The sequence below is a fragment of the Anabrus simplex genome, chromosome 3 (genome assembly GCF_040414725.1).
Source record: "Anabrus simplex isolate iqAnaSimp1 chromosome 3, ASM4041472v1, whole genome shotgun sequence".
NCBI classification, from domain to species: Eukaryota; Metazoa; Arthropoda; class Insecta; order Orthoptera; family Tettigoniidae; genus Anabrus; species Anabrus simplex.
The window spans coordinates 408,697,652-408,714,598 of NC_090267.1; the positions used below are offsets into that span (position 1 = coordinate 408,697,652).

The 16,947-nt window shown below is 43.2% G+C and overlaps 1 protein-coding gene across 1 annotated transcript in view; it reads left to right on the plus strand.

Annotated features, from left to right (window-relative positions):
* The window catches only part of LOC136866829 (uncharacterized), a 227,197-nt gene that overhangs the window by 190,710 nt on the left and 19,540 nt on the right, over positions 1 to 16,947 (plus strand). Inside the window, exons 5-7 of the mRNA XM_068226856.1 lie at positions 7,977 to 8,253; positions 12,613 to 12,994; positions 15,418 to 15,716. Coding sequence (XP_068082957.1) covers positions 7,977 to 8,253; positions 12,613 to 12,994; positions 15,418 to 15,716 — 958 coding nt within the window. The remainder of the gene's footprint in view (positions 1 to 7,976; positions 8,254 to 12,612; positions 12,995 to 15,417; positions 15,717 to 16,947) is intronic.

The following is a 16,947-nucleotide window of genomic DNA, read 5'->3' on the forward strand; positions in this document are numbered from 1 at the left end:
AATAAATAAATGTAAGACATACTTGCAGATAGTTTTCACTTGTATCACTTCCAACTCACACATTTTTTATAAGTTACAACAATAAAGTATTGTTTTAATGTCTTACCCCATTTGTACACTTGCATAAGTAATTGATTCATGTAGTGTTTGTACACCATGAAATAAAACCCCAAAAAAAAATTCCTCTCTCCTGAAAAATTACTGATTTAGTTGTTACATTCTTATTCCACGGAAGTTTTCAATTATGCTATAGGATATTAACTTTTGTACCGATACTTCATGTATCGAAACATAATATTACAATAAACACAATACCGTCTCCCGGATCTGTGGTCTCAGAGATTATGGGAGACAGGTATTATCTTATCTAATGTAACAGGTGATTCAGACCGGGCGAGTTGGCCGTGCGCGTAGAGGCGCGCGGCTGTGAGCTTGCATCCGGGAGATAATAGGTTCGAATCCCACTATCGGCAGCCCTGAAGATGGTTTTCCGTGGTTTCCCATTTTCACACCAGGCACATGCTGGGGCTCTACCTTATTTAAGGCCACGGCCGCTTCCTTCCAACTCCTAGGCCTTTCCTATCCCATCGTCGCCATAAGACCTATCTGTGTCGGTGCGACGTAAAGCCCCTAGCAAAAAAAAAAAGGTGATTCAGAGAAGTAGATTTTCAGTCCAAACTCCCGATATGTTGGCAACCTCTCTGCTTTACCTGTGCAGCGGGACGGTCTATTCTTACTAAAGACGAATGCTGCAGGTTCGTATTAGAAGCAAGCAAGTCCAAGTCCTTCTACGATTTATTAGATGAAGGTTAAAATAATATGCACCAGGGGAGGGGTATTTATTGACCTTACGACTTCGTGTACAGTGGAGCGTTAGTAAACGTTCCCGTTGGATGTTGTTTGTCTTTGAATGGAGCAGGATTGTTATATAGTAGTAACTTTGGGTTGGTGGATGTTGTCAGTATATGGAAAAAGGGAGAAGAAGTTAATTTCTTTGAGAACAGTGGTTAATCTTGTGGGAAAATTATGGCAACAAGTGAAAGAGTGTCCAGCTCCATGGCTAAATGGTTAGCATTTTGGTCTTTCATCCAAGAGTTTCCAGATTCGATTCCAGGTCGGGTCGTGGATTTTCACTTTCTTGGATTACTCCTCTGTCTTGTGATATGAGTGTTGTGCCGTTTAACATTAGCATTCATTATAGGCAGGGGCCCATCTTCATAGACACACAGGTCGCCTACAGGGCGTCATCTCGAATGACCTGCACCAGGTCACTCCGGAGGCCACACGCCATTACAGTCTGGTTCAAAAAAATATCACCACACTTCCTTGAAATATCTCTTTTCTTCAACAGGAACTAGAAATGCAAAATACCTCCGTATTTTAATTCGCATTTTAACTGAGAATTCTCCTACTGATGGAAACGATCGCAGTCATTCGAAAAGTGATAAAACTTGCATCATTTCACACAACTCTGCTCACTGGAAAAACAACAGTTAAAAAGCCATTCACGAACAGATTTATGGATATCTGGTGGTATACCATGCACTACAAGGACATACGCAACTCTAGTGACCAAACACTACACTCCTTGCTAAGCTGTCACTTTGAATCTGTCCATTAATTTTCGAAGCCAGAAAGACACTTCCTGGTATAAAGTGATCAGAAATCAACCATTAGTACTAAAAAATCTAGTAACATATTTCTAACATGCATTATGTACATACATTATCATTATAGACTGTTATGCCTTTCAGCGTTCAGTCTGCAAGCCTCTGTGAATTTACTAAACATCGCTACAATCCTCCATTTGTAACTAGTGTTGTGGCCTCATTTAGTTCTATACCTTATCTTTAAATCGTTAGAAACTGAGTCTAACCATCGTCGTCTTGGTCTACCTCTACTTCTCCTACCCTCCATAACAGAGTCCATGATTCCCCTAGGTAACCTATCCTCCTCCATTCGCCTCACATGACCCCACCACCGAAGCCGGTTTATGCGTACAGCTTCATCCATCCAGTTCATTCCTAAATTAGCCTTTATCTCCTCATTCCGAGTACCCTCCTGCCATTGTTCCCGCCTGTTTGTACCAGCAATCATTCTTGCTACTTTCATGTCTGTTCCTTCTAACTTATGAATAAGATATCCTGAGTCCACCCAGCTTTCGCTCCCGTAAAGCAAAGTTGGTCTGAAAACAGACTGATGTAAAGATAGTTTCGTCTGGGAGCTGACTTCCTTCTTACAGAATACTGTTGATCGCAACTGCGAGCTCACTGCATTAGCTTTACGACACCTTGATTCAATCTCACTTACTATATTACCATCCTGGGAGAACACACAACCTAAATACTTGAAATTATCGACCTGTTCTAGCTTTGTATCACTAATCTGACATTCAGTTCTGTTGAATTTCTTACCTACTGACATCAATTTAGTCTTCGAGAGGCTAATTTTCATACCATACTCATTACACCTATTTTCAAGTTCCAGGATATTAGACTGCAGGCTTTCGGTACAATCTGCCATTAAGACCAAGTCGTCAGCATAGGCCAGACTGCTTACTACATTTCCACCTAACTGAATCCCTCCCTGCCATTTTATACCTTTCAGCAGATGATCCATGTAAACTAAAACCGTAAAAAAACCGTAAAAAAATAATTTGTAGTTCGTAGCAACAAGTACAGATATAAGTCTGTAAGGAAATTTGATAATAAATGGAACACGAAGCTGTATCCATACTGGAGATATTATTTTGGACCAGTTATTATAGTCAAAGTGCCACCCTTTCATTCTCCTTTGTGCGGCACAACTCGTTTTGTAAATTAAATGTTTCTCTACGATGAAAAAATGAAATGGCGTATGGCTTTTAGTACCGGGAGTGTCCGAGGACAAGTTCGGCTCGCCATATGCAGATCTTTTGATTTGACTCCCGTAGGCAACCTGCACGTCGTGATGAGGATGAAATGATGATGAAGACGACACATATACACAGCCCCCGTGTTAACGAAATTAACCAATTTTGGTTAAAATTCCCGACCCCGCCGGGAATCAAACCCGGGACTCCTGTGGCCAAAGGCCAGCACGCTAACAATTTAGCCAGGGAGCCGGACTTCTCTACAATGACGAAATTGCGCTGTTTATTCCATTACTCTCCTTTAGAGTAGACTGTCATAGTACACAACTAAAGCAGTGAGGTTGCCGACACATCGGGTGTTTAGACTGAAAATCTACCTCTCAAAATCACCTGCTACTTAGACAACCCAACTTACCGAGCTGTATATATCTGAAGTACACTGTTCATCACTAATACAGCTTATGCATAACGCAGTCCGGCTCCATGGCTAAATAATTAGTGTGCTGCCTTTGGTTCAAGGGGTTCCGGGCTCGATTCCCGGCGGTCGTGGATTTTAACCGTAATTCTGATGGCTCGGGGATTGGGCGTGTGTGTTGTTTTAAGAATTAAAAATCATCCTAGGTAGGGCCCTGCCTTCACAGACGTGAAGGTTGCCTATAGTCGTCAACTCGGGGGAACTGCACCAGTCCTCTCCAGAGGCCATGCGACATAAGAGCATAACGCAGTCATTCATTTCGTGCATATCAAGCCTACGAAGCGGCAACTTTTACGTGCCACAGTTCAGTGGTCGTTCCAGGGTCGAAGAAACGTTATGCTGTTGGCGTACTGTACACTACATTGCCATTAATGACTGGACGCCAGTAGTTACTGGTTTAACTAGAGCTGCTATGGTGTCAGTGTGACGTTCAGGGACTCTCATATAAACTCAGACCGAGCGCACGGTGTTTGTACTCTGCGCTACGGCAGCTGCCTCAGCCGAACTTATGTCGCGCGCGGACGCCCCGCTTTAAGCGTGTACGCAATCGTATGTGAAATCTTACCTTGTAAAAGATGTTGGGAGTGTCGTCCTTCCTGGGTTATACAGGCATTGTACCTGGTAACCACAGTCTGGCTGACACGAGTGAGTTCTGCTACTGTAATGTTTCTGATTTCATTCGTACTGTTTTCTTTCAGTTCCTCTAATGTAGGGCCTCTCAAACGCCCAAAATCTCACGCGTGCAGATAGAGGCGCAAGAGCTCCGTGCACTGTGCATCGCTGCCGCTCGGCATGGCTCGGATCAACGCTTCGTCTCTGGGCTACTCGGCTAAGCTCGGCTCAACTCGCCTATGCTCGGCTCAAGTCAGCCCGGATATGGAGCGCTACGGCGCAAGTGGGGCAGAGGGAGACAGGTGGAGCGAGCGAGACAGGCGTGAGGAAAGAGAGAGTAAGCGCTATTGCTCCAAATCGAGGAGTGGGGGGTCTGCACTCTGGTCAACCAAGCCAAGTCGTCTCTTGCACCGTGCACAGTGCATGCACCACGCGCATGCACCCTGAGAGGCCCTGCTCTAATGTGTGAGGATTTCTTCCATAAACTTTTTCTTTCATTTTCCCCCACAAGTAAAAAAATCCAACACTGCATTTACTGTCTTCTCGAAAAAAATAGCCCCAATTATTCGTCTTGAACTAACAGTACCCCAAATACCAATATTCCTATCATAATGAGGGACTTCATAAACAACATTACGATTTTCTGCACACTAATAGCAAGAGTTACGACTGTTCTCACGACCATTGAGATGAAAGCAGGCCTCATCCGAAAAGAACACAAGCTTTGGATCGAATAAACGACCATTCAATGATGCAGGATACCACTCACAATACTTCCCTCTTGTGGCTGGATCAGCAAGTTTTAAACAATGTTAAAACTGTTCGTGTGCGAGCATGAGCACTGAGCCAGTAGTTTCAAATTTACTTATTTACAGTTACGTGAATCTGTGCTCGTAAAGGTGGCACTTCGCCAGGAAATTGCTGAACAAATGCATCGCGTACCCGTCGAGCCGACTCGTACTTAAAATAATGTTTACATACGCAAATAACTGTCTCACCATGTTAACAGTTGATATTCAGACTGGCGACTGCTAGGTCAGCCAACGGCCGTAGCCGTGTTGAAACACCGGATCTCGTGAGATCTCCGAAGTTAAGCAGCATTGGGCGTGGTCAGGAGTTGGATGGATTGCCACGCGCTGTTGGTGGGGGGTAAGGGAATGGAGGAGCGGAAAGGAACTGGCCACCCTACCGCAGGAACACCTCTGCGGAGGTTCGGACCTGCCTTCGGGCAGAATAAACCTTACCTACTGCTAGGTCGAACACGTGCACGCTCCTTGCAAGGTCAAGAACTATGCGCGCGCCTCCCGTACTGCTGCTTAGGTCTCGGAGAGTGAAAACGCCGCTGGACGGTCTGGGTTTAAATGAGGGACCCTCCCGCCTATCATCGCTATAATAGCCTTTACCTTTCTAGGAAAACTTCCCACTATATTTCGATAGTTGTCCGTAGCTATTTTCTTCCATACCAAACTTGTCTGGCTGTCAACTGGCGCCATAACTCATCCGAGAAATTCTCAATTAGGGCTTTGGGTCGGCCATTCTATTCACTATCATTTCAACAAACCAATTCGCCTTGTGAACGAGTGCACTGTCATGTTGAGAGTGAAAGGGACCCGTTCCAAATTGTTGCATGGAATTGTCCTATAAGTTACTTAATGTACTTACTTATTTACTTACAGACTTCGGCATTCATGGTTCGAGAAACTAAAAATAGTCGACCAAGACCAAACCATGAAAACCAGCCTCACGCTATAATGCCTTATTCGCCAAATTTCACAGTGGGAAAAATGCACTCCGGTACATAGCATAACGCTCACCTGACATTCGCCAGATCCATACACGTCTATCAGACCGCCACAACGTTTAGCGTGATTTGTCACTCCATATGACGTTCTTCCATTGTTCTAATGTCCGCAGGGACGTGTATTAAATCACTGCAAAATACAAGGAATGTCCAGTTTAGTAATCTTAAGTTCATGTGCCGCAGCTTGCTCCTGGATTCCAAATGCAAACACGTCCCGACATCGCCACCAGATGCCAAACGAAAATCTGTGGCCACGGGTTTTAATGAAGCTCGCCGGCTTGACTTCACCACACGTCGAAGCCATTCATCATCATCATCATCTGTTTACCCTCCAGGTTCGGTTTTTCCCTCGGACTTAGCGAGGGATCCCACCTCTACCGCCTCAAGGGCAGTGTCCTGGAGCTTCAGACTCTTGGTCGGGGGATACAACTGGGGAGTATGACCAGTACTTCGCCCAGGCGGCCTCACCTGCTATGCTGAACAGGGGCCTTGTGGAGGGATGGGAAGATTGGAAGGGATAGGCAAGGAAGAGGGAAGGAAGCGGCCGTGGCCTTAAGTTAGGTACCATCCCGGTATTCGCCTGGAGGAGAAGTGGGAAACCACGGAAAACCACTTCGAGGATGGCTGAGGTGGGAATCGAACCCACCTCTACTCAGTTGACCTCCCGAGGCTGAGTGGACCCCGTTCCAGCCCTTGTACCACTTTTCAAAATTCGTGGCAGGGCCGGGAATCGAACCCGGGCCTCCGGGGGTGGCAGCTAATCACACTAACCACTACACCACAGAGGCGGACGTCGAAACCATTAATATCTTATAATAATTGTTTTGGATTTGTTGGTCGAGGTGGGTTTGAATTAATCCCTGGCATTTCCATTTCACTACACCACTCCACCACTCATTGCTAAATGCGGTATCTGAAACTTGCCAGAATTATTATGGATGAAATGATCGCTGTAGCTAATAACCATTTCTGCCGACCATTCACGGCCTTGTATGGACCCATGACATATTATTAATATTGATCTGATAATAATAATAATAATAATAATAATAATAATAATAATAATAATAATATTGGCTTTACGTCCCACTAACTATTCGGAGACGCAGAGGTGCCAAAATTTAGTCCCGCAGAGTTCATTTACGTGCCAGTAAATCTGCTGACACGAAGCTGACGTATTTGAGCACCTTCAAATTCCACCGGACTGAGCCACGATCGAACCTGCCAAGTTGGAGTCAGAAGGCCAGCGCCTCAACCGTCTGAGCCACTCAACCCAGCAAGTATGAATCTATTAGTCGATCAATTTTTATTTTTATTTTTTTATTTATTTTTTTTTTTTTTTTTTGCTTAACGTCGCACCGACACAGATAGGTCTTATGGCGACGATGGGACAGGGAAGGGCTAGGAGTGGGAAGGAAGCGGCCGTGGCCTTAATTAAGGTACAGCCCCAGCATTTGCCTGGTGTGAAAATGGGGAAACCACGGAAAACCATTTTCAGGGCTGCCGACAGTGGGGTTCGAACCTACTATCTCCCGAATACTGGATACTGGCCGCACTTAAGCGACTACAGCTATCGAGCTCGGTGGAGTCGATCAATTTTATACTAATTTTGTTAATGTATTTAATAATAATTTCGTGAGCAACCCTTGTAAGGCAGATCCCCCAACCAAGGTGGGTGACATCTGCCGTATACGACCGAGTGAGTTGACCATACTGTTAGGGTCGTGTAGCTGTGAGCTTGCATTCGAGAGATGTGAGTTCGAATCCCACCTCGACATCCCTGAAGATGGTTTCCCATTTTCATACCAAATAAATGCTGGAGCTGTACCTTAATTTTTTTTTTTTGCTAGGGGCTTTACGTCGCACCGACACAGATAGGTCTTATGGCGACGATGGGATAGGAAAGGCCTAGGAGTTGGAAGGAAGCGGCCGTGGCCTTAATTAAGGTACAGCCCCAGCATTTGCCTGGTGTGAAAATGGGAAACCACGGAAAACCATCTTCAGGGCTGCCGATAGTGGGATTCGAACCTACTATCTCCCGGATGCAAGCTCACAGCCGCGCGCCTCTACGCGCACGGCCAACTCGCCCGGTGTGTACCTTAATTAAGGCCGCAGCCGCTACCTTCCCAGACCTAAGCCTTTCCCTTCCTTCCGTCACCGAAAACCTTTGATGTGTTAGTGCGACGTTAAACCGCTAGTAAATAATAATTGTATTTGTACTGTATCTCTTGTTGCAGCGCCATTGGGTGGCGTCTGGGACTGCAGGCAGTGACGGGCGCCGTCTTCCTCACCTTCATCCTCGGCACCTTCTACCGCTCAGCATCGCTTTATCACCCACAACGGCGTGCCATTCTGCACCTCAAGAACCAAAAACGGAAGATCAAAGATAAGAATAAGGTGGATGACCGTCCTCCATTCTTTGACTTCAGCACGTTACGTAGCAAGACTGTACGTATCCTGCTTCTTTCGACGGGCATTAGTTCCTTCGGCATCAATACTCCTATCTTCTACCTCGTAAGTCTCTTTGCTACACACTTATTCTTATGTAATATTGAAACTCATCTTCCAAATATGTTACGAGAATATGAAAAATATTCCCAACAGTCCAACACGATTTATAACATACACAAAGAGTTTGATATGAAAGTGAAACTAATACATTATTAAACACAGAATGACATATTTCTTCCCCCCAAACTGTTTAAAAAACGTTGGGAACCGAAGTATTTTATTTTGTCTTCTCTAATTAAACTATAAACAATGATATACATCCTTTAAGTTCCAGTAACAAGTTCAGAAACTTTAAAATTCTTTTCATTGCAACGTTGATCTTTTGGAGCAAGAATAGCAAATTTGCAGTTTAGAAACATGATCTGATGACGCAAATTATTCTCTGAAAATTTCTGAAATGTTATTTTTAACATTGCAGTCGTTAAATCAATGAAATTTGATGGCCATGGTGTTTTCTTTCTTTGTGAAGGAAAATCTCCATTGTAAACTTTTAACAAAACTCAGCAAATTCGAATTTCTCGTGTTTCTAAATAATTTCAATACTGTAAACTATTTCCAAAGATGAGAGGACTTGATACACTTTTCAATTCTTGTTTGCCTTGAGGCATGTACAATTACTGTGAAACCTGCTTAAAATCCCCCTCCCTCCCCCCCCCCCAGCACCACGAATGATTACCGTATTTTCCTCCCAAAATGAATATCATTTAAGTCTATTAACGCCCATTAATGCAAAAATATTGACTATGGGTGCTTCATCGCATTTAATTAGTCTTCCTAACATGATATCAGCTTCAAATTGCTGTTAATTTTGAGATGTTTCGTGAAGTTTAGGGCTAATTTAGGGGCACTATGTACCATACGACCCTTTGGTAATAGCATAGTGGCAATATTAATCCATGCCAGTGTATATATGTTTCAAAAAATATCGGTTCATAAACCATGAATGACCGCAAGGATCCTGAATTTTTACAGTTTAGACTATGATAACCGAAAATATTAATATTATTATACAGAAAGGAGAGACTAATAATGATTTATCATTTAGTATTATAAGTGATGATTTAAAATTGTAACCGAATCTTTTAAAATATCCACTATATTTTTTCCAAAGTCGTGAACTGGATTCCAAGCTTTTAAAGATTTCCCACATATTCTTCGATACACTGCCTCTGCTTCCAAATAGTAGACCCATCACGGACCAGTTTTCTGGGCGAATGTTATGTCTCACACTCAGATATGGAATGCATGGTTCATAAATGCTTTTCTTTTCCTGGTCAACTTCCTTGACTTGGGATAAGTCTCTTTCGAAGCGGATGGTTGGATCAAGAATAACAGCTGTTCGACTCTGCTGGTGGATGGCAACAATATCTGTTCTTCTGTTAGACCCCGTGGAAGAGATACAGCGTACTTCTTCATAAACTCTCCACTTCAAATCTCTCAATGCAGGGGCTAAGTTTGCTCTCACTCTGTGATGACGGGTGTTCCTTAGCAATTCTCCTCACACATGACCAAGTCTGAATGACAATAGTGGATTATGTCAGGACATTTACTAGGAAACGCTCGAACCACCGAGATGTTTGACAGTCCTTTCCGGTTACTTACTTCCAGACCTAAATTGATGTAGTGTTGTATTAGACGCTGTACTGTCTTTCCGGTATCCCCTGGTCATTCTAAAAATATGCATTGCATTTATTTTAATTATTTGCTTTGATATCCTAATGGAACATTCACTTTAAACTGTTGTATCTCTGATAATTTTGGATCGATCTGGATTATTATAACAATCACAATGTATTACCCACAACTGATATTTACTTAAGGCTGTCGCCCAGATAGCAGATTCCCTTTTGGCAAAAAGGACACACAGTAATCAGAATGCATAATTAATTGCCCATTAGTAGGGTACGATGAAGGAAATAAACTGTAATAACATTTCCTCAAAAATGAGCGGTGTTCCATTAAGATTGAGATTAATGCTGTGAATACTTTACTACTAAAAAATCAATCAAATCACACTTTTTCCCTTCAGCTTAGTCACCATTAAATGAGAAGCACATGTCGATCTTGTCATCTACTTTCGAAAGACGTCCTCATATCCATTGTTTGAAAGGCGCTTCAAAATCGCCTCGAAAGCGCCATTTTCGGAGTCGAATCGTCGTCCTTTTGGGTCCTTTTTGGCAATTGGAAAGATAAATAAGTCGCAAGGGGCGAGATCAGGGCTGTGCGGGAGGTGAGGGACCCAAGAGATGTCTTTCTTGACCAAGAAGGTCGTAACAGCCGTTCCAACGTGAGGCCGCGCGTTTTCATGATGAATTTTCCAAATTCAAATGGTCCTTTAAAATGGTATGAACATTTCCCAGCATTTTTGCGAGTTCTCTAATAGTCACACGAGAGTCCTCGGTCACGATTGCAACCGTAGTGTTGATAGTGATCTCAGTAAGAACGGTTGCGGGGACTACCTCCCCTCCTAGAAGCTTACAACTAGTGATGCTTTCGCTCGAGATATTCGAGATTGACGTCACAGATCTCGAGTTTCGCGAGAATGTCGAGACCGATTCTCCTGTGCTGTGAACTGCGCGAAGTCCCAGTAACTACGAGTATAAGCTTGATAGTATGCCAACAGTAGTTATTGCGTGCAATATCGTTATCATATGGAAGCGTCTGTGCCGATAGATTTTGTCAAGAGCCTGGGAAAGTAAGTCATGTTCAGCTTTGAGTCCCTTAATACCATTAACAAAAGTGAAAGAGAATGTCAGTATCTTTAACGGTTCACGATTTATTTGAGATGGACATCTTAGCTGAATAAGCCTGTATGATTTGTTAATAACTGTATATAGGATGTACACCTACCTGGTTACCTCGCATTTGTTGTGGACAGGGTAGCTTCTTGTAATGCAAACCAGGCCGGAAGTGTTCTCTGTGACGATTCTCCTTTAAGTGCCGAATCACCCCAGAAGTATTTCTGCTGACTTATTTTACTTCTTTTGAAAAACAACACAGCGTCCTGTGCTATGTGGCATCACTTTAAAATAATCCCACATCCACGGCTTACGTTGCGTTTCGGATGTCGTCTTAAAGTTGTTACGTACAATTAGTCACAATTAGACACATTGCACTGTCACGTACCGAAGTACCAAATTATGACGGGTATACTCTGTAACATTGTAAGGAATTATGTCCTTCGTCACCATAATGTCAGTAAACATAAGCACTGGTCAAATGGATATTGAATGTGGAGTTGGATAAATTATGAGTTATAACGATGTACACCTACAGTAGCCGTCAGTGTCTGTTCTTAGCCTATTCATTCGTGTACGTACTACTGCATACAATGCCAGAATGCTACCCTTTATAATTACGTTATACTGCGTCAATAATTGACCTTGGTAGAAACGAAAGAAATGAATGGCCTAGTCGCTTGTTGACACGTATTTACGAAATAAAGAAGGCCCATGGTTGGCTATTCGCATACTCGGCACAAACAACATTCAGCTCCGGTTACCTGTAGGCCTACGACACGCTGTTCGCCGCACAATGCGGAGACAACGCTCTCGAGATCTCTCGACATTTCTCGCGAGAAACGGGTGCTTGCGCTAGTCTCGAGAAATCTCAAGACCTATCTCAGGCTGCCCGTCACTACTTGCAACTCTCTCTTCCATCTTTAAAAGCGTTGCAGACTCACATAAGCTCTACAAAAATGTTGCAAAGTTTGGGCTGGGAAGACTTGGGAGAAAGGATACGAGCTGCTCGACTAAGTGGTATGCTCCGAGCTGTCAGTGGAATGACATTAGTAGAAGAATAACTTTGAGAGGTGTCTTTAAAAATATAAAAGATCACAATATGAAGATAAAGCTGGAATTCAAGAGGACAAATTGGGGCAAATATTCGTTTATAGGAATAACCAAGGGAGATGTTCAATAAATTTCCAATTTCTTTGCAATCATTTAAGAAAAGGCTAGGAAAACAACAAATAGGGAATCTGCCACCTGGGCGACTGCCCTAAATGCAGATCAGTAGTGATTGATTGATTTTCTGCCATTGTAAATTTAGAAGCGCACCAAGCTACAATCGTTTTGAAGACTCTACTGACAGAGAGTGGTTGAGTTCTAATAAGTGCAGCGCCTGGTGGCAGTCGAGGGTACTTGGTAGTATACGAATCTGCCGCTAGGTGAAAGTGCAGTCGTCTGTTCAAGACTTTTGGATACTAGTGTTAGTTTTATTTCTTTTCTTTTGTTTTTTGTATTACTATCTACATTAGACATCATATTAAAATCCTCATTAAATGTGAAAACCTCTTACTGTTTTTTCTCTCTAAGTGATAGGGAAGACTGTCTTTTAAATATAGTTATTTTTCTGTTCCAGGCTCATCAAGTAGAAGAAGAAGGCCTTGGTGACACTGCAGTATTGCTGCAGACATACCTGGGCCTTGCTTGGACTTTAGGGTGTGCTGCATTTGGTTTGGTAGTGGTGCAAAATTCTGTAGAGTGTCGTATTGCTCGACAGTACCTGTGCCAAGCTGCAGTCTTTATGTGTGGACTCTCCATCTTGGCATTAACAGCGGTGCATGGCAACTACCACGGCTATGTACTCTTTGCCTGGATCTATGGCATCTTCTGTGGGGGCTACCATTATTCTCTCAAGATGTATACGTACGAACGAGTTAGAGCAAGGAACTTTGCTCGTACCTGGGGTTTCGTGCAATGTTCCCAGGCAATTCCTATAGCCATTGGAGTACCAATCTCAGGCAAGTAGCCTACATCAAAATGCTAGAATAACAGGATGATAATGTATGTACCAATAATTTAGATTTTCACTTACTGGAAATATATCATCGCTTAAGAATGAGACCTCGTATGAGGGCTGTAAATATAAAGTAGTGTCAATATTGATTGAACACAATATTTAATGAAATAACAAGTACAGTTGCATTCCTTCAATGTAGTCACCCGCAAAGTTTATTACTTACTTGCTTACTTACTTACTTACTTACTCCTTGACGCTACGGTCCTTGCAGATCCTTGGTCTCCGCAACAATCTTCTTCCAAAGCTCTCTGTCGATTGCCTTGGTCCTCCATCTCCGGACTCCCATGGTACGTAGATCAGCCTCCACCTCTTCTATCCATCGCTTTCTTGGTCTACCTCTACATACATTCCAAGTCGCTAATACCAATCCATAACCTTTTCCTCGCCTAGGTCGTTTGTCAATTTTATCCGTCCGGTTTGTTCTTACTCTTTGCGGCTTCTCAACAGTTTATTTTTTTAATGGGATAGAGTTGTCAACCCTATGCCCAACCCCCAACCTGGAGGACCAGGGTATCCCTTTTAGTCTGGATCATCACCTTCGACCTGTCCGGCAAGAGAGGCCCTACCAGTAGCTAAGCTACCGCCGGCATAGCTCTCAGGATCTTTTGACCATACAAGCCCCACCACCACGACAAGGTAAAGATACCATCGATGGGGCGCAAAGTTTATTACTGTTTGTTAAATGTCGGGAAGCCATTGGGGACCGTTGGCAAGGCGTTCTCTGTTGACAGCGATGGAGGGCCTTACTGCGCGAAGTACAGATGATAGGTCAGGAAATTGGTGGCCTCGGTGGGGTTCCTTCAACTTTGGAAACAGGTCGAAGTCACAAGGACTCATGTCTGGTAAGTATGGAGGGTGTTCCAAGACCTCCCAATGCCATCATTGCAATAAGAGCTTGACATACCGTATTTACGCGAATAATACCCGCACATCTTTTTTAAAAAAATTGAGGCACGAAATTTCTTTTGCAAGTTGCTTTACGTCGCACCGACACAGACAGGTCTTATGGCGACGATGGGAGAGGAAAGGGCTAGGAGTGGGAAGGGAGCGTCCGTGGCCTTAATTAAGATACAGCCCCAGCATTTGCTTGGTGTGAAAATAGGAAACAACGGGAAACCATCTTCAGGGCTGCCGATAGTGGGGTTCGAACCCACTATCTCCCGAATACTGGATACTGGCCGCACTTAAGCGACTGCAGCTATCGAGCTCGGTGGACACGAAATTGGGGTGTGGGTTCTATTTGCGTCAATATTGGCAATTTTTTTCAAAATCAGCCTTCCTAAAGTTAGGGTGCGGGGATTATTCGGTGGTGGGGATTATTCGCGTAAATACGGTAGTTTGCGACATGACAACGCCTTGATCCGTCGTGCAACCGTCCTATATGGTAATAAATTCTTGCCATAGGCTTCAGGTAATCTCCAATAACATTCTTATGCAATTTTTGCTACGGGTAACCTCGATTTTTATCTACGAACGCTGATCATCTTTTGAAAACATGCTTTAGAGCAGTGAAAATAGCACTCTTCACTTCAACACCACACAGCAACAACACATCCACTGGATGCCCGTCAAATGTACACTACACATCGATAACAGCGCCACCTGACCCCATATTTTATTTTGCGCATGCCCGACCTCCTCCGACTGTCTGGACTACTTTGTTACTACTTTATTTACAGCCCTCGTACAGTACATAAAAACCTGATTTTACAGGCGAGGAGGGAAAACTGTCCTATCCATTCTGCCTTCTGTAAATTCTCACATTTAAATTACCCTTGTTAATGAACGTAGGAATGTTCTTCCTGGAACCTGTTTCTACTTTAAATTTACATGCCTTCTATTTTTCACAATAACTCATATGACTCTCAGTCAATCAATCAATCAATTACTACCAGGGGCATACTGGGGGTTAGAACCCCATCCCCACCCTCACCCCCACACCCATGGAATTTCTACAAAAAGAAAATATACAGAAACTGACAATAAACTAAATAAACATTCAGAGCCATAACAATAGAACCAACAGATCTGAAATTCACTTATATCATTGTCCTTGTAATGACAACTCATGCATGCACCTTCATTGTGTTCTACTATCATTTTGTAACTACAAACCCCCTCCCATTGGCCGATCCTGGCTACGCTACTGGTCACCACTGATCTGCATTTAGGGCTATCACCCAGGTGGCAGACTCCCTCCCTGTCTGTTGTTTACCTAATCTTTTCTTAAATGACCTCCCTTGATGAATTATACCAATGTGTCCTCCTTTAAACAAGTATTTGCCCCAGTTTGTCATCTTGAATTCAAACTTTGTATTATATCGTTAGATTGACATTTATTTCTTGTACTCGAATGTTTTACAGGCTATATCAATGTGGGGTGTGGAGGGAAGGCTGGCTACTACTTCAGCTCCACGTGTGTTCTAGTCGGCAGTTTAGCACTGTTCTTCATAGACTTACATCGGCGTAACCTTGCTCGCCATAAACATACACGAGCTAATGGAACACGCCACCTGTGTGTTTCTGACTCGTGCCCACAGAGACGGAAGCTGTCCTTCACTCAGGAACCAGAGATAGACCCTGGACTTGGAGCTGGACTGGGAGCAGCAGCATTGGTGCTAGGTGCTGGAGGAGGAGATCTCGGTCTCACCAGCCCTGGAGAGGTAAAATTCAATTCCTAACAATCTGTTGAATAATGTGAGAGCAAAATTGACAGCAAATACCTGCTGTTAGTTGTACATAGTACTTCCATAAGTTCTGTCAGTAAAATCTAAATGCACTCTAGTACGGTAATTGTGAATGAAGAAGCATGGCAACATTGTATGTCGTCGTCCACAAGGTCACCTTCACGACTCCACCAGTAACCAGCTTTCAGTGTGCCAACAGCAGGCAACAATGAAAGATGGAGTGGGGAGTGTATGAGAATCGTATCATTGTACTGGCGTTATTTCATTGTGGAAAGCGAGCTAAGGAAATTTTTCTTCCCTGAAACCTCTTAGTATCAATGAATAATTTGTGTTTTGGACAATAGCATGGCTTAAACAAACAGGTGCAACTGTTGATCGCATCAGATAGGGCTGTCCTAGCTGTGTACACAGAAAAAAAAGTTGTGAATGCTGTTCGTGCAAGGTTCAATGCAATGCTTTGCATAAACAAACAATTTTGTCTCATGAAATGAGTATATCTGCATGAACTATGTCACATATTTTGAAGGATGTTGGTGCATACAAAAGATACACACAGCATTTACTAACTTAAAAATTAAAGGAAATATGCAGGAATTGTTAAGAACGAATGAGAAGAACCAGTATCACAATATCCTATTCACAGATGAAAAATATACACTGTGGAAGAGTCGTTTAACAAGCAAAATAATCATGTGTATACATGGTCATCCAAGGAAGCAAAAGAGAAAGTTCCATGTATGCAGCGCAGACATCACTCTGCTTCTGTCATAGTATGGTGGGTGGTTTCCTGGCAGGGAGCATCAGAGGTGCATTTTTGCAAAAGTGGAGTAAAGACTTCTGCAGCTGTCTACCAGATAATGTTCGAAAAGGTGATACCACATATCAATTCAAAGCTGTTTGAAGAGAAATCATGGATTTTTCAGTAGGGTAGCGCTCCTGCACACAAAGCAATAACGGCGCAGCAGTGTTTGGCAACCAATATCCCAGGGTTCATCGCTGCTGCTGACTGGCCTAGTGGAAGTCCGGACCTCAATCCATTGGATTATTCTCTGAGGCAGAAGCTTGAGGTGACAGCATGTCAAAAACAGCACCACAATATTGAGATGTTAAAAAATCAATCACCTTAGCTATCAAAAAATTTCCACTGGACATGATTCGTGCAGCTATTGATGAGTAGCCTCAATGTGTTCACCCCTATGTTGCTGCA